Below are 27,937 nucleotides of genomic sequence, written 5' to 3'. Positions count from 1 at the left end.
AACGCCTGACCTCCTTCCCTCTGATATACTGTTGCAGTTAACAGCTTGCTTATGCTAGGCTGGTACACACTAGTAACATATATTACTATTCTGAATTGATATTGACCTTAGCAATTTTTTTGTGATTTGTATGTATCTTCGTGTGCTTGGTATTTATTGTAAATAAGTTTACTTAAGTTAATTTAGGTTAGGTTAATTTAACGGAGGGCGTTTGCTAAATCAGTTTATTATTGTATTAATTATTATGTGTGCGTCTCTTCACGCCGATATGAATACTAAGCTTAACTTGTTAACCGGTGAAGTTGTTTAGATGGTTTTGTGAACCTTTACGGAGGAAAGCTGACGCTACAGTATCCTCCAAATGGGGCACATTAAGTTTTGTCTGCTGTTCCAAATAGGCCGAGTTTCGAACCAAGTAGAGGTTAAAGGGGAAATAAACAATTGAATACCTTTTCCAGAGGAAGCTGGTTCAAGGCAATTGGAGGTGGAAACTCAGGTCTCTACTTTGCTGACACAAAGCAACTTTCCCACACTTTACATACGATCGAGCGATTGCGTGACATCGGGCCTCGCAAAGTTTGTATCTCCTGATCCTGTGTAAGTATTTTTCTTCCGTTCCTTTGCAGTATACAGCAACCTACCAATGGTTCTACATCCGCATGACCTGATGATTTTGAAGTCCTCGTGTTTGAAGTTTACCCATAAGGTAATCTTGTTCGAATCATGGACAAATGTTCCTATACTTTCGAGGGTAAATCAACTTCCTTGCGATCTGTAAGCTTTGTCATTGTGTGCGTGTTTATGTTTAAATCCCTGCATTCTATTTTCTTGTAAAAACACTCTTGCTCCCAGTAAATACACACGATCTGATGACTTGCAATAGTCGAGAGGTATTTAAAGCCGCAAACGACTCTTGACTTCAGTGCGCTCGTTGCTACGCGTACTTACTAGTTGATTTTGAACGTTACACTTACATTTTCGTGCGAAAGTTGCGATTTGGGGACATCGCATTCAATTCCTGCATGATGGCATCTCCCTACATTGGAGCAGTGTTGGTGGTCATAGTACTTGCCGGTATGTTTCCAACTCCATCATTAATTACATAACGTTTGCTAGTAGCCTTTTAGATAAATTGATCATGCTGAAGCGTGTAGTGCTACAAATTTCTCTTCGTAATGATAAGAGTAATTTCACGAGGAGAGAGATGGGAGGATCTTTTTCCTAGTTCTCTTGGCCAAGTGGAATATAACGCTCGGTCTGTCATTTTTTGTTTTAAACCGCACCATTTTGAATTATTATCATTTTTTTAATATACAAAGCTTGAATAAATAATCTTTGTGTTCAAGTTGCCGTCCTCCTTTCAGAGTCCGGCATACGTATATTTTGTTTCAGGACTGAGCTTCGCTTCTCCAGTCAACAGGGCACCAACTCCAGATGGAGGAATGTCTGGTAGGGAGCTTTTTACTGTTACCTAACGTAAAGGCAGAAATAATGCAAGACACAAGACAAAGAGTTTTCTAACTTTTGGGAATCAGAATTTGCAGCAATCAAGACATTTCCTTGACAAACGGGCTTGCTAGTCAGTAGAAGGTCTTCTTAATTTGCGGATGCTAGTCATTTCGATGAGATGTATATTAGCGGGTAGGTTTTAAGCTGAAAAAATACTTGGTTTGTTATCAAATTAGCTAGAAAGGTTTGCTGATAGGTAGCTATAGATTGCTCAATACATCGATTGTTTGTTGCAAAGAAGCCAATGGTGGGTGGGCTTCTGTTATCGGTTAGCCTTTAAACTAACCCTAAATCCAAAAGGCTGACCCACTGATAACTTATCAGTGGGTCAGTCTTTGGGGTTAGTTTAATGAGATGTCAGTTGATCGGCTCGAGGGATGAGAGGGACAAGGCATTGGATTGGACCAGCAAACACAGAACTGCATGGTCATCGGGTTTGTGGGTAGTTGATGGACCATTTGGAAGGTCCAAGTGGGTCTGTAGTAGACTCATTCGATTGCAGGTTTTGCCAGTGGAGTAATGGTCACTTAATCGGGTCTGTGGTTGGTTGGTAAGTTGTTTGTGTATCTGCTCGATAAACTTCGTCTTTCGGGCAGTCTGGCATCCCATAGAACTAGAACACTGGATGAGTGCATTAGACTGCTGGCAGCCGATCCGTTATTTTATCCATGAGAAGGGGTGAGTTAGTGGGTGTGTAAAGCAGGGGTGAAAATATTTACCGGAAAAGGAGGGTGAGGATTTAAGGAGGATGCTTTGCCTGACCGTGGAAAATTTTAAAACCGGGGGAAGGTGATGCTGACACCATAGGACAATATGCCGAGGCGACGTTCGTGATACAGGTGTAAATCTGTAGACCTAATATGTATGACACTCCCGCAGAAATTTACATTAAAACAGCGTATTATCGCTTTTAAAAATTGTTCTCCCCCTTTGGAAAACGTGTTAATGATCGAATTTTGTTACAATCCACCCTTTCTTTTTTTCACCAAGAAAACGTTGGAGAGAGGGTGATTTAATGAGCCAGTCCCTGGCCAGAAAGGGGATGTATGCTCCTCGTCCCCACGGATATACGCCCAGAGTATTGGTTGCTGAGTTCGGTGGTTGATAGGCAGGAAGGGTATGAGATGACCAGTGATAGGTTGTTCGTCTGCAGGTCCGTTGATTCAAGTGACTTGGGGGGTCCAGTGATTTGGTAGACTCGATCATGGATTTACCGATATGGGTCATTTGGTCGGTTGGTTTGCTTGATGGTCGGTCAGAAATGAACACTGTAGCTTCACAGTCGTATAACATGTAACCTCTACGTGAATTCCTTTGTATTTTAGCACCCTGTGTCAGTGGCCCACTTGGTATGGAAAGTGGAGCCATAAAGGACAGTAGCATAACTGCATCATCTTCTAGGTCAAGTCACCCCGCAAGCGATGCACGACTGAATACCGGTAAGCATTTGGACTCTGATCTCTGTTGGTGTTACAAAGGCATTTTCCGAGGTGATATTTATTAATGTAGCGGTCCGGAAACTTCTAGCTATCCTCCCAGTCGCGCTAAGAGGTAATATATTTCAGGCCACTTCCAACCCAATACAAACATATGGGCCTGCGTCCACATCACGCCCTGCTCACATGCAAATTTCAAAGGTTAAATTATAATTTGTTGGTATCAAACTTGGGAATTCCCAGATCCCTACATTAAGAAGATGTAAACAACAAATAATGACCACTCATTTTAAAATTTTTGCAGGCTTTTTTGCCAATCCAAGGGTCCGGAAACGGTCGATTATCAGATATCAACTTTCAGGCTATACGTGTATTAAAAGGAACTTGCAAAAAGTGCGAAAATTGAAAACTATCACCAGATCAAAGGGAACAGCAGAAGAGATATTCATCGCACTCCGTAACGTGACCTTTAATAGAACACGATAATTATCCTCCATCAGGTTCCCGTAGAAAGGCCATTAAATGCCCAGTATGTGGGAAAAGTTACACTTTAAAAACTCCGGGGTTAGATTGACCCAGAATTGGGTCCCATTCGGTATGGCCCTTTTCTGGGTCAAAATATGACACCCTCTCGGGCCATATTTGACCCTTTCTTGGTCATAATTTGAAAAGGGTTATACCGAATAGGACCCAATTCTGACTCAATCTGACCCGGACGTTTTTTAGAGTACGGGCGAAATATACTTTGAATTACATATGCTCGCGGTCATCTCAGCGCTTGTGTTTCGTCAGTTTCACTTATTTTTTATGCTTTTTCACAAAATCAACCAAAGGTTATTGGTTAATCCGAAAAGCCAACGTCTTTCTAAAACTGTTCATTATGCCGCTGACGAAGGAACCCGTACACACTTGGTTAACTCGTGTTGTTAAAGTCCACCAAGCCAGTCTACATCAATGGAAATTTAAGGTTACATAGTTTAAAACGATACAGTTTAAATGTTTGAAACTTCAGTTGGGTCACTTGTCCATAATATAAACCGGACTTACTGCCATATGCGGGAGTTTCAATGTTTCAGTAGCAACACCTGAAACTAAGCACCGCCCAAGAATATGTGTTTCTCGTGCGGCCCAGTTTTCTGACTCCTTGATCTAAAAATATCAAATTGTGGAACATCTTGCTGAAGAAAACCCTGTTTATCCTGTCACCACGACAAGACTTATAAACACAGGAAGACTCAGCGGAAGTTGTATATTTTCCTTTGCTCTGGAATGCAGTCCGCGTCGCTTGCACTGCGCACAAACAGTAGATCATTTCCAACAAGCACAAACAACAAAGCTTTAAGAGAAATTTGGAGGGAAGGCAAACTGTCAATTGTAATTGTCGACATGGACTCTGACTTGTGTAGCAGACTGTCTCACAGCCAGCAGGCGCCACCCCAGGGGGATTATTTTACTTGAAAAATGATTTCTTAATCATTGTCCACGGAACAATTTGGTTATGAAATTAAAATTATTACAAAATCTTCGAAAAAATATCGTCACACAATATTTTATGGTTATCCAATTAGGCCTATCAATTAATGTAGTTCCATGATGTAAACAACAGGCTAGCAACTATAATATAATGTTCATCGGAGGGCAACCAACCTACTCTGTCCAAGCATTTACGCTAGAGTGCCTTCTGATTGAGGCTGCATCCGAATCTCTTGTCTAGAGCTAGGTCTAGGTCTTCGCTGCATAGGAAATGCGTCGCGACGCGTAGACAATAGACCTAGCCGTAGCTCTGGAAGCCCGTTTCGGACACGGCCTGAGTTTGTTCTTTGTTAATTGGAGACTTCCCTTTTATGTGGTGTCAGTTCGTAGTCATTGTTATATCCGGTTTTGTCCTGTCTACGTGTCTGATGTTTGTCTTTTGCTGTCTTCAAGGCTTTCCATATAAGCTCTGTTTTGAAAATATGCATATATTCAATCCCATTTTCCTTGCTTGTACAGGCTTGTACAGACTTTGCTTGTACATGCTTTCACCACTTACTTTCTGTAAACTGAGAATATGCACTGGCAGATAAGGAGTACAGATTTCGGTTAAGAGATCACAGACTGGTATTCGTGGCTTAAGATCTTAATGGTTTTTGTTTTATTAAAAGAGGGTGTTTTTGAGCAGAGGTTTTGGTCCTCAAGGTGAAGGCCGCGAGGCCCTAACAATCAAGGCTTGAGGGATCCTAGAGGCACTACATCATTGATGCTAGATTTGTATCGAGTAATATGATAAGAAAGTAACCTACTGCGTGTAAATGTCATTATGTCCAACAGGCTACGTTGGATGGACTCCACGCAATCCATTTAACCAGTGGATCAAGGTTTCTCTCGGTAGCCACGTAGCAGTCACAGGGGTTGTGATACAGGGACATGGAAATGGTGATACTGGCTACCGGTATGTGACGGCATTCAAGGCGCAGTACCGTGTAAGTCACGAGTCAGATTGGCAGGACCTACGCAATGCAGATGGAGGCAAACTGGTGAGTACTCGATAATAATTGTGAATCGTTGACCATCGACCATTTTCCCACCAGAATCACAGCAGTCATTAACACGTATGTCACAATCTAAAAAGCAACCCCAATGGTGGTGAAAAAAACCGGGGAATACAGTTTAATATACTCACGTGGTATCTAAGTAATAAGTTATATAAGTTATGTAAATGTGCGCTGTGACTTCTGAATAAATATTAACAGTGCGCACCACCGTGGAAACGAAATTCGCCATGACCACGCAGGACCTGGTTTCGTGGGTATGTTTTCGTACAAAGGCCTGCACACCTGAGCAGCGCACTTTTTTGGAATAAAATAACAACATAAAAACATTCAAAACATCTGTCCTTCACTCTGAACTTACCAAGCCGTATTTATCAAACGATCTTCGCCTCCTTCACCGCCCCACGGTTCACCTGCGGCGGCTCTATCGTTAGCCCGATTGGGATCCCGTTGGCGCTCCGGTGGCACGATGGATTCGAAGCGGTGAGGCTCTGCGCCTCGGACTTGGGACAACCAACGGTAACTATACACATGCACTACTATACTACGTGTAATTATGTGCATGTGACCGCGCAGGCTCATTGCGTACATGCACCAGCCGGAGAACCGTTTCCAGGGTGCTCCGTCGACAAAATCCTCAAAAACCCGTATCATGAGATGTAAATGAAGCGACGACAACACACTCCTTCCACGAAAGCTAACCATGGCGCTCAGCAGAAACGGGTCTCAAAAGTGAGTTTTTGTAACCAAAAATCGATGAATCCGGGTTTATGGGATCTTCCACCTTTGGGGTTGCTCATTAACGCATTCTAACTCTTACACAGAGTCATTTATATAATCATGAAAACACAAAATAACTCTTTTGCCATGCACGAAACGGGAGCGTGTACTTCACTAAGGCATTTAAGTTCAGTTCTTTATTAATGTCTAATTAGTTCTCTTTGAAAAGGAGGTAATTCCTTAAAAACTAAAACCAAACACAGAGAAGCAAACACAGAGACGTAAACAACAGGACAAACAACAAGCTTTAAATCCAAGCAAATTAATTCAACAAACTAGTTAAACATGTGTAAATAATTTCTTGTATTTTGTTGACTAACTGGTGAAAGCACCTTTTACTTACTTATTCAAAGAAGAGTTTAAGTGCCACATTTATTTTCTTTAAAGTGTAGCTGCAATGAATTTTTATTTTACACAATTTTTCTGCATTTTTGTACTCTACTCTTCTTTGTGGTATACGAAAACTCTTTTAGACTCCTATTAAGTTAAATGCACTGAAAAGTGCATATTTTTAAACAATTAAAATTATCCTTGGAACTGAGGGCGCCTTTGCTGTGACATCATCTAGGGAAGACAAAGTTCAGTGCATAGGTGTTTCTGTTCAAAGTGTGAACCCAGAATTTACCTACTGAATTATTTTTTAGAGAGGGATTGACGTTTTCTAGTTGCTATGTACATGAGCAACAATGAATCAGTAAAGAAGGGAAGACTGAGTCCAGGAAAATCTGTAAATGTGTAGGACTTTTTGGGTGCAAACCAATGTAAAACTCAGGCTTCTTCCTGAGATGACATCACAGTTTTGCTCATGAATATGGAAATATTCACTAGCATGAAAGCCAAAAATGTGTTAAAATACCCCCTTGAGAAGTTGAAAATAAGGTTAACTCAGGCAGAAAGGTACATTTCATAGGTTTGTAATCACAAAAATCTATTGCAGTCACCCTTTAAATGACTTCTCGCCATGGCTACTTACTGTCTCGACACGGCGAGTTATTATCTCTCTGAGGGACCGGCTACTCGCCGTTGCAATGTATCATTTTTTTAAATGCATTTGGCTCTTGTAGGCCTCCGTAACAACGAAATGTTTTGTAGCTAGTTATTGAAATCCTTATCCGTCTCATAACAGGCGTCCTGTTTGTCTCTATTTGGAAATTTGAGTGATATCAACACACATGAAAATGTTAATCCATAAAGGGTGTGCTCAGTTTCTTTTGGGGGGAAGTGTTGTTATTTGAACACGATTGATTAATCACCATGTGTTATCACTCTGAATTGGTTTCAGTTTAGAGTAAGCAGTGGACGACCAACAAATGTGACTTTCTCCGTGGCGACGATGGCAAGGTATCTTCGTATAGAACCTTGGAGCTATACTGAGGAACCCTACAGCGTTAGGTTTGAAGTGCTGGGGTGTCAAGGTAATGCATGCATACCGAAACGAAACAATTAATCAGTTAGACGGCAAGTATAATCACCAGGCATTCATTTGTACTTTTAATGTATTTTATTGCACTTTGTACAGTGTCAGATGGATCACTTTGGTTTGTGGACGGTGATGACGCCCTCAGCGGCCGTGTGGAAATCTACCATCAGGCCACATCCACCTGGGGCGCCGTCTGTTCCGACGGCTGGGATCTAAGCGACGCCAATATCGCCTGCCGCCAACACCACCGATTCCTGGAGGCAGTCCAAGCAGGGGAAATCTCTGCAGGGACTGACCACCCGATCGTCATGAACGGAGTCGCCTGTAAAGGCACGGAGAATCGCCTAATTGACTGCCCGTTCATTTGCACCGAATTTCAGCAATGTAACAGCTCGCGTGTAGCCACCTTGGCTTGCCGAACCAAAATGAGTAAGCTTTAAATACTCAAAGTACAAGTACACTGTAAAACCCAAGAACGTTTGACGCGTTTATAAACTAAATACATATAACATTTGAACACGCTGTGCGTTTAGACGTGAACGTGTTTAACATATAAAGTGTTTAATCATAGGGACATCAAACGCTTGTTTATGGCGGCTTAAAACGTGAATTCCAATATATCTCTCTCAATACTTTTTAGTGCCAATGCACATCAAATCTCATGTTGCAAGTGTTATAATGTATATTATATGGATGCAGAGTGGATTATCACTTGATTATCACACCAAAAATAAACATCGTGTTTAGACAATACGTACGTTCAGTTGTACCGCCCAGCGTTGAAGATACGACCTGGCGCATGCACTGTATGTACACGCACGTGCATACGCACTTCGATCTCTTTCAGGATATCGGTTGGGTGATAATTTGATAAAAATGAAAAAAAAGGTCTATTAACAGTATTCCGACCATTTGTTGTTACCCTATGATGTGCAGTTAATAAACACTCTACCCTTAATAAACATAGCAAAGTTTTTGAAAGAACATCCACATAATTAATCACAAACATCCGTTGCGTTTGTTAAATAAAATAGTGTGTTCAGCGTATAAACATGTCTTATGTGTTTATTTATGAACGTGTCAAAATGTTTAAAAAATGTTACAGATTGCGTTTAATCTGCGTTTAGAAGTTAAAGGCGAAGGTTTTACGGTACCACAATGACAAAAAGGGTCAACCGACGTGGGTGGGGCCGGGGGAGCTTCTGTTGGTTGGGCACGTTGAAGATACTCCGGACAGCGTAAGTTCAAATCCACTTCTTGTCATTATGATCCATGTTTTCTCGCAAGTCTATAACGTGAATAACGTGGAATTTTTGACTGACAGGTTTTTATTTCAATAGTCTTGACTCTATATTTTGTAAATTTGGAATATGACTCTATATTTTGTAAATCTGGAATTAATCATCAAGCCTGCTGTCACGCTCTTCATCTTCTTTCCCTTTATCGTCTTCTAGCTTCCTGTTTCGTTTCTTAATTATATCAGTCACTCATTCCCAAGTTGACTTTTCTCATTTCTGCCTAGTTGTGTTCCAGCATGAACGTCTTTATTGTCATTTTATTTTTGTCAAGAATATTGCATGGTGTGTCAACTGAAGGTGTAACCACCCTGGATGAACACTTGACCACATGTTTTCAATTGAAACAACTCTCACGCTTTGAGTTGCACTAGCGTAAATTTGTATCGGGAACCCGGGAGTGGGAACGTGAGGGAGGAGGTGACTTGCTTATTCATAGACATTTGAAAAGGGGTGTGCTGAAACTATGCAACACTTGGGGGCGATGTTCATAACACAGATAATGGTGTATTTATGACTTTCTTATAATGTTCTCCTTTTTAAGTGTTATTGAACTCTCGGAAATAACGGTGGTCTTGTGGTTTCCTTATATTCTCGTACTAGCAGGTACCAAAATCATTTTTAGCACTGATTTCTTCATTGAAGTGATCGTGTTAGCCATAGTAATGTCAACAATGTACTCTCTTCGACCTCGTCAGATACCGTCCGCTTGGTGGGAGGTTCCAATAACTCAGTCTCAAGCGGTCGCGTTGAGATCTACCGTAAAGACACCTGGGGAAGTATTTGTGACAATGGCTGGGATATGAACGACGCTGCTGTGGTCTGTCGCTTTCTGGGCTTCTCCGGAGCGCAGGCGGCCAAGTCCGGTGCTTACTTCGGTGAGGGCAGCGGTCCTGTCCACATGGACGGTGTGGCGTGCACTGGAGCAGAGGACACTCTCCGTGATTGCCCTTCTGCATGCTGGGAGGAGTCGCAATGCAGCCACAGTCAAGATGCCGGTGTCATCTGTCAAGGTGGTAAAAACGATGCCGTATATTAGTATTACACGTTGGCAGCACACACGTGCATATTAGTTTGGTTTCGGTGGGGTTACTCTGTTGAGTAGACCATGAACCTATTGAGGAATTTAGGAAAGGTGAAAATACTGCTCTGGTTGGTGTGTACCAAAATGGTCATCAGAGTACCACTTACATGAACAATTACATTGCTGCAGTTTGCAATTAGTCTATGACTGGCAACAGGCATTACCTATAAGGGTGGTGTATAATTGTAAGCCATAGTCGAGCAATTTGGACAGGTCCAATGCTTCCTCCGGGTTTAAAGTTTCACCCCCTGCAATTTGCGCTAAAATGTCGGTGTCATTTAAGTTACTTATTTTTTCTTCTTGTGATTTCAGTATAAAAGGTATACATCTTTAATTTCAAATGTTTTTCTTTCCCTTTTAACCTTTTTTTCTGGTAATCTGTGGTTATGTCATTTCAGACTAAAGATCGATAGATCTCCTAAGATGTCAGCCTCCTGTTCAGCTTGGAAATGTTCCGGGGTTGATGGAATTTGCACTTTTCTGCCTGCTGTTGTCTCATCACGCTGACAGTTTTTGTGCGTTTTAATATCTATTAGATAGAATGTGTTTTTTAAACTCCACGGATAAATACAGAGCTTGTATTACCTGATACATTCCGTCTGGAAATCATTCCATTATCACAGTTTTGGTTAATTTAATGGACACTCAGTGATTAATGCCAAGCTCAATGTTTCAGACTTGATTCTGTTCAGCCTCTGAAGGATATAGGTTTCAGTTTTATACTCAAACATCGTAACAGCCCCAAAGACTGCCAGTGTTTTATTGCAAAACTAAGATGTGTTCTAACGAAATACTCCGTCTAAATAATGTAAAACGTCAGCAATTGTTGCCTTCAGTCTTTTTTAGACTAGCATGATTGCAAAAAGCACTCTGATTCTTGTGTCTACTGCTCCTGTTTATACAATAAACGGAGGTATTTACTTTCAGGGAATAACATTTATTGCTCTTCCCAATGTTGGCGTACAAGAGATTCCAATTTCTTGTACACAGTGGTGTAACGATGTCATTTTGCCAGAGAGAGTTGTAGATTCCCCAAATGTACCAGCTGTGGAATAATATTATACGAGGTGGATGCCTTCAGACGCTGGGGCGCTCGTTGTTACAGTTGTTGGTACCATTTTACATGAGTTTTTACTTTGGCGTTTTACTGGGTTCTAGTTGGGGTTTACTGCTGGACGTCTAGCTTTATTACGGATAACCACAATATTATGCTTGGTACCGTTTGTTATTGATTCTTGGGCCACAGTTATCATCAGAACACCAGTTATATCGTTGCTGTTATATTTCAACAGATGAATTAAGTACCCTATGCTTCAATACGTCGGACTGTATCAGCTTTAGTGTTGGCATTACAAATAGTGGATTGAACTGTTGCATTGTAATCCTGGCCGGTGTTAACAAGTTCTCACTCCTGACTACTTTAACCAAGAAATATGATATGCTTAGATTTTACACAGCTGAATGGCCTTTTATCTGGATAGCCTCTGCATGAGTGTTACTTAGCTTATATCCCGACTTAGGGTAAACTTGTGTGTGGACTTCCAAACTTGGTAATGGGGGACTTTTTCAGTCTCTTGGTTAGAAACAGATTTATGGATTCTCATGATCACAATGCAAGCTGGAAAAAATCTTTATACCATGAACGCCTAGTTTCAATTCTATTTTGGGGGGCAAGTTTCTTGTAATGAAGGTTTGGGGGCATTAGAATTACATCCAGATCCTGGCCCGAGCGTTTGTGTATATCTGCAGTGAGTTCGTAAAAAATCCATTTTTTTAAAGTGTCCTTTATGACATTTTCCTTGTATCACGTGTTGATATAGGTGTGCTTCAATAACATGAACACTCACGCATTAGAATATTCGCATGAGAACTGATATAGTGTGCTGGAACAAGTCTTCGATCCAAATATAAATAAGGTTTTTAGGTTTTTCGATGAAAACTGGCAATTGCTCATGGGAGGAGGGTAGAGTGCCCCCTTACTTTTAGCCTTGCACCGCCCGTGCTGAGCGGGACTTGGAGGCTTCACAGCCTTCACCGCCCTTGTTCCATTTGTGTGCATTAACCCTTTTGCGAGTAACGTTGAATAAAATCTGGTACATGGGGTAATCTGATTGCACATCAACATAACAATTTAAATTCCTCAGACTAAATGCACTGTTGCTACACTTGTGGTTCGGGGCAAGCTTTTGCATAGCGACCACCATCCTTGGAATGGACTGGTTCCTTTGTGCCCTTCTTATCCATTGCAAACAGTGAGTTGAGGCAATTCGTTTCTTATGTAACTAAGGAAAAGCTTGCCCATAATCACGAGGTATAGCAACAGTGTCCCTAGCATGGAGGCTTCACGTTGTTATGTTAACGTGAATTTAAAGAACTCAGTGTAACAGATTTCATTCAAATTTAACTCGCAAAAGGCTTATTGATCCATGCTGTATCTCTTGAACCAGTAAGAGCCATGACGAGTCTTCATTTCTGTCTAGAGAACTAACCCTGTAGTTTCAAATTGCGACTGCGCAGAAGCGGCATTATTATCCTGACAAGGAGGTCTTGGAGGAATGGTATCTTCATTTCAATTCGGAGGGAGACATTGGGGCGGTAACCTCAGGTTCAGTAGCATGAGGAGGCGTATTGGTACCATCATCCACAGCATTGTCATCTTACAATCTTACAAAGGATGGATTTCGAACATGGTACCTCAAGCTCAATCTATATCTTGAAGGGGCGGAGAGATATCATCAGCAGCAGGAGGGACAGTTGGAATAACGGCATTAACCCTGGAGGTGGATGGTGGGCTGGGTGGTATCATCAACCTCAGCTGGGAAAACAGGAGAGATGATAACATCACTGCGGGAAGTAGTCAGTGGGTAAGGGAATTCGCTCTATCTACCTCAGCAGGAAGGATGGGTGAGGTAATACAGTCAACTCTGGCAGTGGACAGGGAAGGTCTGGGAAGGAGGGAGTATTATCAACCTCAGTCAGTGTAAGGGAGAGTAAATGCATGTACCATCATTTCCATTATTGGTTTGAAGAAGAGTTGCAACATCCTCTGCAGGGACAGGAAAGGGAATACCGCTATTCCTATTGGTGGCCGGGAAAGAGGAATGGTATTAGCAGCCTTGGTAGCCGAAATAAGTGAGATGACGCCATCATCAATTAATGTTTCTTGTTGAAGTAACTGGAGAAGCATCATCAACGTCAGCAGGAGACCGGTGTTGGTCCTCTGCCACATACGGTGTTTGAGCAGTGTTTCCCATCTCCTGTGAGTTTCAAGTGCAATGAGAAAATAGGAAACGAAACTTGGCAGAAATGTTATGCTGCTGTTTTATGATTTGAAGATGAAGACAATGTTACGCTTGAGACTGACAAGGGGATGTTTGGTTTGTTTTTATTTGACACGCACACAAAACTACGGAGCCCCTAAGGGGACAGGTACAATGAACATTCTTGTTATTTTGTTCCCTCGAAATCATTTCGTTCCCTCGAAATATTATTTCGTATCCTCTGAGTATTACTTCGTTTCTTCGAAATATGCTATTTCGTTCCTTCGATATATTGCTTTCGTTCTCTCGAAATATTATTTCGTTCCCTCGAAATCATTTCGTTCCCCCTGAAATACGATATTTTGTTCCCTCGAAATAAGATATTCCATTCCCTCGAGATGCTATTACGAAAGATAACATACTTCGGTCTAATTGATACAAATGCACAACGGTTTTCCTTGTTTTTTTTTTCTCTTTCTTGACGAAAAACATCAGTATTAATAATTGGAATAAATTGTGTCTATTGATCTAACGCTGATTGTCTCTCGATTTATTTACTTTTGAAAGTTAGAAACAAACACACACATGGTTGTTTAACTTAATGTACTTCACATGTAAAAGGTTTGTTCAGTGTTGCTTTTATTATTAATAATTATAATGTATAGGAACGTCGAACCAAATTTACAAGCGGATAAAAGCACAGAGATATCGTGATATCTGCATTGACGCAAATTTCTCCTCCGGGTTTTTTTTTTCTTCTTCTTCTTCTTCTTTTTTCGTTCTTTTTTTTCTTGTCCATAAAATTCTGCTGACTTATCTAATTGAGTATGATTGGCACTATAAACAGCTCCGGACGAGCGAGCTAAACCCCTCAAGGGTGCATTCCACTAAATGGCTATATATTCGACTCCCGAGCTCATGCATATTTTGTGATATGATCCAAATGTTATTTACAGTTGGCGGTGCGTAATCCTCGGGACCGATCATACAGATAAGTCACGGATTGGAGACTTAATTGTGGCTTCCAACTCGGGTATTTCGTTCACAAAAAGCTCCAACCTGTGTGGCTTTCAGGGGCGGATCCAAGAATTTTTCCAGGGGGTAGACAAGTTGGGATTTTTTTTTCAGTGTCTCATTTTTGCGCACACGCGGAAACGATGATGAAACATTACATGACATAAATTATTTACAATGATACTTGTGCAGCCACTTAAGTTATTTTTTAATTATTTTCCATTTTTGAAATACTTTTTTGTCTCAGACCCGGGGGTTCGAACCCATACCCCGGATCGGAGCCTAGCTCATTTGCATAGAGATGAGCGGCTACATTGAAAGCTGAGCGCATCGTTTTACTACTAAAAAAGACTGGAGTTCTGGCCATGCCCATAATTCTACATCTACAGTGAGGTACTCCAGCAAAGCTCATCTGCATCCCACTAGAGTAGGCCTAGGCGTGTCGCAGACCTACAAAATCTAAATTTGGTGATGCCCTTGAAAGATATGATATTCAGCAGCCGGATCTCGTTGGGTTATGTTGACAATCGTTTCAGGCAGCGCCTTGAATTATTCCAATGCGGTATGACTGATGGGAAGAAAAAAATAATTATGATACTGTGATACATGTAGTTCTGTACTGGTCATACTTGAATTTCAAGTGAACTACGCAAGGCCATATTCTTCCTGAGGTCACCAGGCGGCGCCCTTTCTGACCGACTTTGCACTGTTTTGTATGAGCGCGTATTTAGTGTAGTTCAACCATAGCTGGCATACATCACGGACCATCTGCATGTACAAAACAGGTACGATTTGTGCATGTCTGGGAGTCAAGAGCAGATGTACATGTACGTTATGTCGTGTATGTGCAGATGTCTGGAAGTCGAGTGCAACCCCCTCCGCCTCAGCTCAGCGGAGAAAAGACACGTTGCATGGACGAACAATCGCATGCCTTACTATCCTTTTATCAAAGCGTTAACAGTACGCGTAACTGTGACTGTATTGCATTTAGCCTTGTTGGGTGATCTTTTTCTGTTCCAGCCCCCGGTTTTCGCCTTGTGTGGAAGGCTAGTGGTTGCGAGACCCATGCGAGAACAGAATGGCGGAACCTATTGAATTGAAGATGGAGAGTGACATTAAAAAACCAGATACCAATGAAATAAACATAGTTAAACCAGTAAGTATCATCTTTTTCACCGAATTTACCCACGAAAATTTAATTGACTCCTTTTTTTTTCGATAAATAATGCAGTTTGATTTAAAGAGGAACGTTTAAGATTTGCTGTCCATCTGCCCATTTTCCGGACATACCACCCGGTCTAGAAACATTGTCTAACATATAGGCCTAACGTTAGTTCGTAAAAAAATGTAGCCCTAGAAAGTAGGACTACCCCAGTGTGGCGCAATTCCTGCATTTCAACTTCCACTTGACATGCTTGATATCCCCTTATAGGCCTATTTGGTGTTTTCAGACCTCTCGTTTAAAAGCATTTAATTCATTTGGGTGTTGAACCTGTCCTTTCCAAACAATTTAATTTGGTGTCATGAAATTTCATCCAAAATTTAACAAACACAGTGAAAGATGGTGTGGGCACATCATGCACATGCTGGAAATTGAGCAGGAATTCAGCTGAGTGTTATCTACCATGGCAGACTTGATAAAAATCTCAGAAAATCCCACATATATGTACATGTAGGCTAGTGTAGGCTAGGCCCTAAACATGCTAAACATGCTAAACATGAACCCTCCTACATATTATGCAAACATTGGCAAAGATGCAATCTGATCACATGATATCTACATGTACATGTACATGTATGCACTGCAAACATGGCAAAGGGAAAAGTGGAAGGAGTTTTTGACTGGTTGTGACTGTTACAGCAGAAGGAGGGTCAATGAAGTTCTATAGAATTGTCCAATTCTAGTAAACTATTACAACTGTCGTATATCAGGCTACATATTACATGTACATGTACCTAACCACACATTCACCCCACATTTGTTTGAAAATTGTTTTCATGTTTTTGGACTTACATGTATTTGAAAGTCCATTTTCCACTTCAGAAAAAAAAATCGGAAAATTGATCCAAACAAAATTTCATCAGAACCTTGTAGTGGGTGAGTAAATTTCAGATTTTTGAATTGGAATATTGAGATTTTGATGAATTTTCACTTAAGATAAAATTTGACTCAGGTAAAAATATTGCTCTGGCAAGACACTGGATCCATGCAGAAATATCAAAGTGTGTCACATTTGGGGTCACCTCACCTCAGGATATATTAAAGTGTAGCTGCAATGAGTTTTTCTTCGAGACGATTTTTCTGGATCTTTGAACTCAAACTCCTCTTCAATGTACATGTACGGAAACTACATGTATTTAGCACATGTTTGGTTAAATGCACTGAAAATTGCGTGCTTTTAAACAATTAAAATTGTCCATGCTTTTCCGGACAACTGAGGGTGCTGTTGCTGTTAAATCATCGAGGGAAGCCATGGTTTAATGCATAGGTACTCTGTTCATATTGTGAACCCAAGAATTTACTAACTGCAAACATTTCTGAGAGAGGGATTGATGGTTTCATATTAGTATGCACATAAACAACAATGAATCAGCAAAGAAGAGAAAACTTGGACCAGGAAAATCTACAAAAACGCAGGACTTTTTTGTGTTCAAACCAATGTAACATTGAGGCTTCTTCCTGAGATGGCATCACAGTTTTGCTTATGAATATGAAAATGCTCATTAGGCCAAAAAAAAAAGTTTTGGGTTTCTGGTCAGGAACTGGCTCCCAAAGCGGTGCGGCAATGCGGCTTTTTTTTACCCTCATTTGGTTTTTTGGGGGGGGAAATGATTTATGTGTAACATGCGATGTCCATCTCGACTGCAGGCACACGTCACACCATCCGCTACCAGCACTAAAATACATGTAGACTGGCCCACACTTTTTTACTGTTTAAAAGCATTTTCAGTTTGTAAATGTACACAAGACATAAGACCACCTCGTTTGTATGGTTCCCAGATATAAATGTATAATTCAGAAATGATGTCATCTACATGTACATGTATAAAAGAGTGCCCGACTAAATTTATGGGGGACTGGAAGGACTCTTTTATTTGACGTACATGTATGTACTACTCAACCATACCCCATCAAAAGCATGTTAAAATTATGCAGTTAGCAGGATTCCAGTCTATTAAGCAACTTTGGAGCTTGGGGACATTGTTTTATACCAAATAAAAACTTTTTTTTTGCTGACGTGCAGGTCTACAGTGATGCGTGCTGACCAGAAACCGGAAATTTGGGGGGGGGTTAGCATAAAAACCAAAAAGACATTATAATACCCTTTGAAACAGTGAAACCAAAGTTGAAAATTAGGTTCACCAAGGCCCAAAAGTTCACTCTTCAGGTTTTTAATTGAAAACATTGATTGTAGCTACCCTTTAAGAGTAGGCCTATCACTGGACACATCACAGGTTGGCACATGTACGTGTACATGTTCTCTTTTTTGTGAAATTTACATGTGACACTGGTCAGGCAGTAGGCCGATAAATACATGTACTTAATTGGGAAGGAGTTCCGTGCGCACAAACCCTATGAGGGTATTTTCAAAGTAAATGCACAATTTACATTTTGATTGATATCACTTTCTGGTACATGTAGCTAATAAACCACTGTTTAACAGGGAAAATAAGTGATTTCCATACGTGGAACTCTTACCCATGATTTGTATGCTCAGTGACTGGCATGACTGGGCACTCTATACATGTACATTGTACCTGTACATGTACATGCATACAGGTGGACACTACAGTACTTCTGACATGTCTGAATACCAAAGGGCACCTCCATGTGCCTCTTTCCCTAGCCTGAGTAACAAGGACTCTATAAATCACTTCTTTGCATGGTCCGTGATAGTAGGGTTTCAGAACCTTCCATAGGCCTTGTGTGCCATCAATTGATTTGCACTCAAAAGAACTTGCACCCTGAATCGGAATCTGCAGATTTGACCTCCAAAATAGTCTTTAAACTGTCTAATACATGTACTTCCTTTGCAGGATTCTTTGGGAATTGGAGATTCCAATGATGGTGGTAAAGTTTACTTTGTGGAGAAAAGAGAAATTTCCAATTCAAATTGGAAAAACTCTTGTCATCAGTGTTTTGTATTAAAAAAACAAGTAGAATATTTCCCTTCTACCATCCACTTCATTTTATGAGCTGAAATTTCACCTGTCCATGTATGCTCACTACCGAAAACATCAGAACATCTGCAGGTTGCTGAACTAGTTTGACAGCGCTTACTGAGCTACACTAAATCAGCAGTCATTTTGGATAAGTTGCATCCATTTCAGATGGCATGGTCAGCCTATCTGATATGAAATTTGTGTCCGAGTTTGCATTATTGCATTGTTTCGTTGCCTTTGAAAGAGCTCATTTTGCATGTGAAGTTGCCAACCTTTCCATCCCTGACACTACAAGTCCACTAACTGATTTTTTGGATTTTTGTTTCTCTATTTGATTTGGCTCTAGACTGTTCCTCTTGACTTGTCCAAATTGTCTGAGAAGGAAAGATGGAAGTAAGTTGATTTTTACATAATTCTACATCATGCACTATTGCAAGCTGTGCAAAGTGTGTTGCTCTTCAGCTCAATATCAGCATGTATGAAAGAGACATGGTGCTTTTCTGAAATATAAGCTCATATAAACTTATTTCTATGAAATTCAGGTTTTTCTCATATCAATTTTGACTACAACTGGGCATCTAAAGAAACTCAGTAACAACACAAGTACAAAATGGTTTGTCAGATCTTGCAGTTTGCAGGACTCGTTACTGAAAGATTGTTTAAGCTCATCCACAAAAGTTCACTAGGGGGCGTGCACAGCTGTTAACCACTTCCTGTCGATACAGTTATCAATGTTGATGATGCTGGACCGGGATATTTATCATTTTTTTCTGTTTTCAAAATTCTTTAAAAATTCTGTTTTCAAAATTTTTTTAAAATTCTGTTTTCAAAATTCTTTAAAAATTCCTGATTTCATTTACTGAACACTTACAAACACGTAAAGGACTGTCTGTTCCCTTTGTCCCAGTTCAGAGACCCCGGCCACGCATATAAATCATACGTGTCCGGATCCGGAATCCCCAGCAGGAAGTGGTTAAACTGGTTTGAACTGTGGTTGGAATCTAAACTTTATAAGCATATTGATGAATAGTCTGAGCCACCTAACGTTACACGTGTGTGGGATCTCTTCACAAGGATTGGGTAGCCCATCAAAACTAAGGGATTGAAGTCACCAACCGCCATATTTTGAGGCCCAAAGCTTATGCGCACTTAACTTGACATGTTAGTCACAGTGGGCTGCTCATGTGGACCAATTTTGGGAGCTATATAAAGCAAATGTTCTTCCATCTTTAACCATGAATTATTCAGTTAGCATTTAAGTCTTCCTTGAGCAGAAGCACCCACCCACTGGTTGAAACGAGCCATGTTGGTCAGGAGTGTTCATTTTGCTGGTAGCCAGCATTCATCTCCCAGTCTTTTGTGCTTGCTACACATATCATGTAGCACACTCAAACCTCACTAAAAAGAGATCCTTCAGACACATTACCTTGGATGATCAGGAATGAACAAAGAAAATTTCTAGAATGTCATATTAACCCTTACCTTCCCCAACCACACAGAATTAAACAGTAGTAAAGTGTTTAATTCTGTGGGGATAGGTCTGGTAGGCCCATAACAGCTGACTTTTGCATTGGGTTTGGCATACCTCAGAAAAACAAAGTCCAACAGCCTCTGTGCACCAAGTCCCATATGGGTGTTTAACTTTGTGTGAATGGGAAGGTTAGGGCCAGCAACCCTTGGGCAGTTTAGGGTTAGCAGTGTTTTTATTAACCCTAACAGTCCTCAGTCCTCCAGCAGGTGAAGGATTGAGGACTGTTAGGGTTAGGGAGATTCAACTCTGTATGTACATGTATGCAGCACAGCTTAACCATGGTAACCCTGCTTGGTCTCCGTTTGCCCCTCTGTCAGGATAGAGCACCAGCGTCTGCACGAGAAGCACAAAGGCCACGAGGCCATGCACGCAGAGATGATCCTGATCCTGATCGCCACGCTGGTCGTCGCACAAGTCCTACTGGTCCAGTGGAAGACCAGGCACTTCAAATCGTACCAGGTCTGTTAAAAGCCTAGACCTACTGCTGAGGGGGTCTGGACACCAGACTGTGCCCTAGTCCCATACTCAGGCCAGTGGTGTTCCCACAAGCGTTGTTTAACATGTTTAAAGCTTTTGCATGGTGGAGTAGTATACAGGGAGGTACAGTGTATCTTTGTTGGTACACCGTGGAAGCAGTCTCTTTCATATGTACATGTATGAAGAGGTGTTGGCGCTGAGAAGAGCTAGTGGTAAGAAAAGGTCTCTGTAGTTTCCTGAAAATGAACAGACCACGCTGTTTGAAACACCAAGATCTTTCCCCACCAGTGGCTCTTCTCGGCACCAACATTTCTTCCTGTCAACTGTATTCATGTGTCAGCCATGTTGAATTAAAGGTGAGGTAAACCTTTTCATTTGGGGGGGGGAAGTGACAAAATAGAAGTTTATACAAAGTCATGCCCGATTTTGTTTATGATAACTTTTTTTAAAAAATTAAAGTGTGGTTTGGAACATAAAATAGTCTGTCACCACCCCACTGAACAGCTTACCTTGAATTTGATAGATTCAGGGAACAAGATACAAAAAATGGCTTCCCCATGAATGAGGTGCTTCCATGGGGTACCCACAAACATACCTTCGTGTACAACAGTGGTCCTGTACTTTCTTCAAATTTCTCAAGGGACCCATTTCAAAATGCTGTCCAGGACAAGTTGTAGCAGGAGCCTCTTGCTTCATCTGCATGAAGCTCTGTGCCTGTCCGGGACAAGTTCCAGAGAAATTTTCATAGGCAATCTGTCAGCCTTGAATGGCTGTTGTACAAAACTCCACTCCTGAGGACGACCAGAGCTCACTGGTCAAAATGTCAAGTTCACACTCGCACTGAACGGTTCCTATCAGAACCACACTTCTTCCAAAAGAGATCTATCCGCATGGTGTAACCGCAAGCCCCCTCTTCATTCAAAACTGGGAACCCATGACAGGTGGCTCCTACAAAAATGGTTTGTGGTTTCCAGAAGAGTGACCTTGGATTGCTCAGTGCAAGCCAGCTAAGAACTGATTTACAAGATGGCTCTTGTCATTTGATTTCATTTGTTTCTTTGTGTGGACAGCATCAACCGAGCTCAAAAATTGGCTTCAGCTATAAGAAAAAGAGTGTTGCCTTGTGTTTGTTGTTATTTCATGTTAAGAGCTGTGTTAAAGTACCCTCATGGTTCAACTGTATCTATGTGTAGCAGGGATTTGAAGGCCCCAGTTGTTATGTATATATTATGCACCTTATGCTATGTGCTGGGACAAATAATTTCATAGCAAGTTGATCAACAATTCACCAATCAATCAAAGGAGAATTACTAACATCATTGTGCAAATAAAGACAATTATTTTTGCTTTATTAAGAAAGACCTGTGTTTGGGGTGGACATGGTTTCAGGAATGTTCAGATGATGTGTGAGCCCAGTGTGCAGAGATAATAATACATCGCCTCGGAATAGTTTGCTAGATAGATGGCGCTTTACAAGTGCTTGTTATTTTTATTATTATTATTATTATGCCCCTAGATCGCTACGCTGGTGGGCATGTGGGCAATACCGGTCTATTTCTGCTTGACTCTCCACTGGTGGCGATTCCTGGTCATCTGGACCATCTTCTCGCTCATCACAGCCTTCATCTCCTACAAGGCCACCCGCAACCCCTTACCCGGAACAACACCAAGGTGAGCCAAAGGCGTTGTACTGCAGTGAGCCAAAGAGGGACCAGTCACTTCTTGAAATGGGCTTCTCTGCAAACAGCAAAGATCAAATCTCCACCAAGTTCAAGTGATGACCATTTGTCAACTTGTGGTGGATTCTTTGCTGGTAACCTCTGCATGAGTTATGTCCAGGGTACCAGGCGAAATCAACCAGTGGTTCACTGCTTGAACTCGCCACTGTAATTTGAAAAGATAGATCTGGGACATGTACATGTAGATATTCCACTGTTACACTATTGTAGGCCTGTGCTGAATATTACGAGTATTCATTTTTTTATCGAGTACTGAAATGTTTATCTTTTTGATCTGAATATTCATAATGTACCCAATTTGTCTTCTTAAATTTAACCCACCTCAATGCTCCCCTCGAAGGAGCATATTCAAGAAAGATTGGAAGACTTGGGAAGATTGTGGCTGAATGCAAGTTTTTGTATGAATGGAGGATTTCGAAGGATTGAGGGTGGTGCCTAGCAAAAAGGCCTTGAGGTTAGGGTTAAAGTTTAATTGAAAGAGAAAATAATAGCTCAAATAATAATTATTCAAAATAATCAGGCACATAAAAATATATTTATTCCAACCCAACATTAGGTCATTTTACACATACGTGTATTTTTATCCCAGTGCAAACCAGGAAAAAAAATAGAAATTCATTCATTCCATAAAAAGTGGATGCTTTTGTGGTCTTTTCTCATATTTGTTGGGATAAAGTGTCACTCACAGAAGTGAGTTGTTTTCTTATATAATGATTGTGTCTCAGTGAGCCAAAGCCGCTCAGGCCAGCAATGTTAACATCAGTCTTGCAGCATCAATACCAGTCCAAGGTGTAATATACTGTACATGTATACATATTCCTCTATGGATTCCAAAATTTTCTTACGGGTAGAACCAAACTGTGTCAGCTTGATTTTCATTGGACAATTTTCTTTTCAAATTCACAAATCTTTAAAAGCCATGGATGTCTATTGTTTATCTCCTCCACTCCCCCAAAATACCCCTGGCAAAAGTACTCAATATCTGGGCCCAGGGTCCGAGTGGAGCCACCCACCTCTATGCTAAATGGCCCAGAAGTGTGTGAACGAAATACATGTACCCAGAGTTGGAAGCCCTCAGGTTGTCAATGCTTGCTTTTTGAGAAATAAGGTTGTTCAATATAAAATTAAATGATTGAAATCATGAATTAAATCACTAAACAAAATTTTGAAATCAGTTTAAAATCAGCTTTTCTCAGGTATTTGAAAGGAAGAAATGGCTGAATTTAATACACTGATGTTTTTGAAAGATTTACACATATTTACATTTATCTTTATTTACCTTTAGTTTTTTATTAAGAAAAGTATTCAAGAAAAATGAAGACAGACAGTTTTGCTTGGAGCTTGTTGTACTGTAATTTGAAATTTTGAATGCGTGCTTATGGATGGTTTCAACAGTATGACAGAGGCGCAAGTCATTTCAGTTTTTCATTTGAAAGAACCTTTTTATGGAATAGCCATTCCATTTACACATACATGTACATGTGTATGCATTTAGATGTGGCAGTATTGCCATATATCATGAAAAACGGAACACCAAAGATACGTATTTACTAAAGTCTCTCGGAATGTTATATAAGGCATGTACATGTGTTTGCCTGTACATGTACTAGGGTTTTTATCCCATTTGAAGAAGCAAAGACTGGCCTTTTATCATCTTGTTTTATCATTAAAATTTGCATATACAGGTTATTCATACCAAGAGTGTGTATTTCAGCTAGGTTACTGTACTTCATAAACTTTATTTTTTGATTAGAAATAAGCAGTTTAACATGAACAACTTTGCCTCAGTAGTCAGCAGTGAGTCCTTCTGTCATCACATGTTGTTACATGTCTTGAACTTTCGGACCAAAGGCCTTTTAGACAATTCATTCAAAGATTTATTTTTCAAAAAATCAATTTTTAAAATGTCATTAACATTTTTTTTTAACCATAATTTTTTACAACCCAATTAAAGAAGTTCTTACAAACGATACTGACTGTGGCACCTCTTACTGTCAGATCACTAACTACTAGTATTAAGGAGCTCACGTACAGGAATTGAGATATTCAGTGCTTTGTGTGCGCAAGAGAAATCAAAGCCTATATATTTTGCACTAAATGTGCGTGCATATTTTCAAATCCTGCAAATTCTCCAAAGCGTCTTCACTGGGGTTTGGTGGATGTTGAAGGGTTAGGGCCAGGCCTCAAGGGTCAGTTTGATCAGCCACAAATTTGCAACCGGTTGTAGAATTTGACTGCTAACCTATGCAAATAGATAACAGGCACCTGGCAAATCCAACCGAATTTTCGCTGATCAAACCTGCCCATTTCTTCGACTCCTTGATCATTTCCTTTTAGACCACTGGTTTGATCAACCACGCAACAGAATTTACGTCCACTGTCTTTTTTTTTTCCTCACTGCAGACTTGTGTACAAGTGGTTTTACACAATCTACAAGATCAGCTATGCTCTGGGTGTCTGCGGGTACACGGTCATCATGTGCACCTTCCTCAACCTCAACCTGCTCTTCCTGATTCGCACCGACAGGTCCATGGACTTTGGCCTGGTCTTGCTGTTCTACGGACTGTACTACGGGGTGCTTGGGCGGGATTTCGCCGAGATATGCTCGGAGCAAATGGCGGCTCGCATAGGGGTGAGTTGTTGGTTTAGATGTACCTTTGAGTTTCCTAGCCACCCATCAGGTACATGGAGTTTGAATGTGTGCCTGGTCTCAGCACACCTGCCAACCATTCCGATTCCACCGGAGCTGTTCTGAGTTTCAAGTTTTCACCTTTCAAAAAAATCAGAAGATGCCGATTTCCATTTAAAAAAGGAAAAAAGGTTTAACCACTTCGGGCTGGGGCATTTTTCAACGTTGAGGATGCTGGGCCGGCATGACTATCATTTTTTCCGTTTTCAAAATCCTTCAACAATTTATCATTCCATTTAACAGTCGTTTATAGCCGCACGGAGTAATCTTCAGGCACTACTCTAAGTTGACAGGTGACCTTCATTGACGCCCGAATATTTCAGCCAGGCCTGCAGCCTTGTAAACAGAGCCCAGATTGTGCAGTGTTATACAACTGTCTTTTGTTCACGAACCTGGCTCAGTGCACTGCTGACCTCTTTTCAATAGGGGCCAGATTAGCATGCAGCGGTGCTGTGTGACTCATTGGTGCGGTGGTGGAGAGCTTTTGTCCCCGGTGGTAATCCGCTTGCTCTAAATACCCCAAACCCTGGTATATGGTTTCAAAATAATGCTGGATTATCACCACTTTTGAGAGTGAAAAATGCCGGTCATGCCCAGCAGCCTGGTCTTTTGTTCGGAGTACGGTCTTTTGTTACAGGGCCCTGTTTCCTTTGTCCGAGTTCGGAGACCCCGGCCACACATATAAACCATACGGCTCCGATTTCGGAGTACCCGGCTTGTAGTGGTTAAAGCCCTGACAAAGGAGGGCGTTATTTGCAGAAAAAGGAAGGTGCTGCATGTATTTTCTATGTTGAAGTTGTTGGCAGTTTCACCTGTGCATGTACACACCTGTATGTACGAAGCTTGTCTCTTGCAGCTTCTCTGACTAAATCACCAAAACTTTCATCAAATGCTTTTGAAGTTTTAAAAAGTGCAGAAACTGCCTAACTATGCATTTTTACAAACTAAGGGTTTCAATCTACGGTGCAAAATCCAAAGATTTACATTCTTATTAAACACAGACTTGACAAATGTAACGATTCAAAGGGGAATAACGTTAGTACATGTGCATGTGAAGTGCCTACCACATATTCTCTATGAGTAATGTATTACACCAAAAAATGTGTGCATATCAAAGACAGAGATCACTATACATTTACAAATACTACATCTTGAAAAAATGCAGGCATAAAAACGTGCTCGCACAGTTAGGCTTTTATAAAAGACATTTTGACTGCACACCTTGATTGCAAAATACATGTAGGTGACTGTAAGTCCAGATATAAGCAAAGTTTGTAGTTTGTGGCAGACTTGATTTGTTTATTTCTAAGCTTTTTCTTTTTTTTCTTAAATTAGTTTCCATAAAGGGGCAACCAGTTTTCTGGTTTTACACTGATGCTTGAAAATAAACAGCTTTGAGGGGTTCCTTGACCACGCCCACTTTTCAGACTTCAGTTCAGACAACCTACATGTACATGTATTTGCCAGTGCATTGTAGAAGCAGATTGGGTCAAGTCCACCGTTACTTCCACGCTGGTGAATGGCCAGAAATTTTTGTAAGATAATTGTGGCGTTCCCCCTTCAACTTCACTGTGCTAATTGAAATGTGGCATGACCTCTCAACCAAGTCCGCTGACTACATGTAACTCAACATCAAGTACTAAACCCGAGGTTTTATTTGTTGCACTACATGTATGCTGTGTGCATAAATTTGTGTTGAGACAAAAGTACCCATACATGTATACATGTATGGGTAAGCACAAAGGAATTAATTAAACAAACTGAATGAAGTTCTCCATAAAAATGTCTTGCCTCATTTTGGGGTAATTTAGGGCTAGAGTGTACCTGTAGAGATCATACATATTCATGAGTTCAAGAGATATACATGTACATGTATACCGGTAGGTGAGGTTTTCTGGAACAGACAGGGACAGATAGGCCATGCTACTGCTGTACCGAACTCAAATAATTCAATTTTTAAAGATCAGCACAGCAATAGCATGGCGTTTAGGGCAGTTTGGCTCAGCAAGTGGAATTTGGCACGGCCAGCCCTTTAGTTCAACAGAGTATGCCGCGCTATCGTCGTTTGAAATGGCAGTGGCATGACACTGCTCTATTTAAGTTCGGTGATTAGCACAACTGCCGCTCTATTGCTGTGTTATTGCTGTACTCATTTTAAATAAGTTCTGCACAGCAGTAGCACGGTGTCCAGTCTCGGCCTTAGGCTTGGCAGACAGCAGATCGCATAGCGCCTGACGCAGAAATGGATTCCGTAGGTAGTAGATGACAACATTCAGCCAGCCATTAGACAATGCAAAAACGTCAGTGAGTGCAGTGGTCTCGTAATCCCAGAACTTGCTTTCAGAGGTCAGGAAGAAGGCAATTGACGATATCCAGGTGATGGCCAGAGCACTGGCTATGATGAGGATGGTGACCGTGCCTCTTGCGTTGATGTGCTGCTGGATGCCCTGTCTGACACGGTTAACGGTGGCAATGTCGCGGGCATGACGATGCGCAATGAGAGAAATACACGTGTACAGCATGGTGACTACAACTAGCGTCAGTATAACAAGCACGGCAGAAATATATATTCTCCAGCCATTTAGCGTCTGGTGGCATATCTTGGGATGCTGGGGGCTGACTACACTGTGATTGTAAACCCCGTACAAGAATATAACCAGTATGCTGGAGGCAGCCCAGGTGATGCAGACGGTAGTCTTTGCTTTCCGCGTGGTCATCAGCTGAGGATACCGCAGGGGAAAGGCAACGGCAATAAAGCGGTCAATCGTCAGGAGCAGGAGAGACATGATGCCCATGAAATAAGAAGTGATGAGCAGCAGTTTGACTGTCACACAGAGGAACCCCCCAGCAGCTAGGCTCCGATGTACGGCTCGGGCAGTGTCAAGGCCTGGCACAGCCCGGCGAGGAGGTCGCTGAGGGTCAGCGAGCCCAGGATGATCTTGGTACCGCACCTGGTGCGTCAGCCAGTTTGTGTGACTGACATCCCCCTGGGTGGCATTAAGTATTGT

The 27,937-nt window shown here is 41.2% G+C and overlaps 3 protein-coding genes across 4 annotated transcripts; 2 read left to right on the top strand and 1 right to left on the bottom strand.

Annotated features, from left to right (window-relative positions):
* The first annotated feature begins 889 nt into the window (after window positions 1-889).
* Window positions 890-11,785, top strand: LOC110977244 (neurotrypsin-like). The gene is made up of 8 exons (XM_022231190.2): window positions 890-1,074; window positions 1,393-1,449; window positions 2,835-2,948; window positions 5,256-5,461; window positions 7,539-7,671; window positions 7,776-8,105; window positions 9,670-9,984; window positions 10,454-11,785. Exons 1-8 carry the CDS (start codon window positions 1,023-1,025, stop codon window positions 10,456-10,458), a joined length of 1,212 nt encoding a protein of 403 aa, XP_022086882.2. The 5' UTR covers window positions 890-1,022; the 3' UTR covers window positions 10,459-11,785.
* Window positions 11,786-15,013: 3,228 nt separating this feature from the next.
* Window positions 15,014-25,010, top strand: LOC147800116 (E3 ubiquitin ligase Rnf121-like). 2 transcript variants are annotated; one of them, XM_087133746.1, is made up of 6 exons: window positions 15,014-15,114; window positions 15,350-15,485; window positions 18,840-18,886; window positions 20,342-20,483; window positions 22,018-22,172; window positions 24,644-25,010. In XM_087133746.1, exons 2-6 carry the CDS (start codon window positions 15,408-15,410, stop codon window positions 24,993-24,995), a joined length of 774 nt encoding a protein of 257 aa, XP_086989872.1. In that variant the 5' UTR covers window positions 15,014-15,114; window positions 15,350-15,407; the 3' UTR covers window positions 24,996-25,010. The 2 variants fall into 2 exon arrangements, with proteins under 2 accessions (XP_086989872.1, XP_086989871.1); XM_087133745.1 differs by lacking the exon at window positions 15,014-15,114 and having other exon boundaries at window positions 15,123-15,485.
* A 2,045-nt stretch (window positions 25,011-27,055) lies between these two features.
* On the bottom strand, window positions 27,056-27,715 carry LOC147800115 (cannabinoid receptor 2-like). Its single transcript, XM_087130042.1, has one exon. The coding sequence runs from the start codon at window positions 27,713-27,715 to the stop codon at window positions 27,056-27,058; it is 660 nt and encodes a 219-aa protein (XP_086986168.1).
* Window positions 27,716-27,937: the final 222 nt, after the last annotated feature.

The sequence above is a fragment of the Acanthaster planci genome, linkage group LG02, assembly GCF_054643075.1.
Source record: "Acanthaster planci isolate LZ-2023a linkage group LG02, COTS_SCS, whole genome shotgun sequence".
NCBI classification, from domain to species: Eukaryota; Metazoa; Echinodermata; class Asteroidea; order Valvatida; family Acanthasteridae; genus Acanthaster; species Acanthaster planci.
Note: the sequence above shows the minus strand (reverse complement) of the source record. Positions and strands in the feature narration are given on the sequence as shown.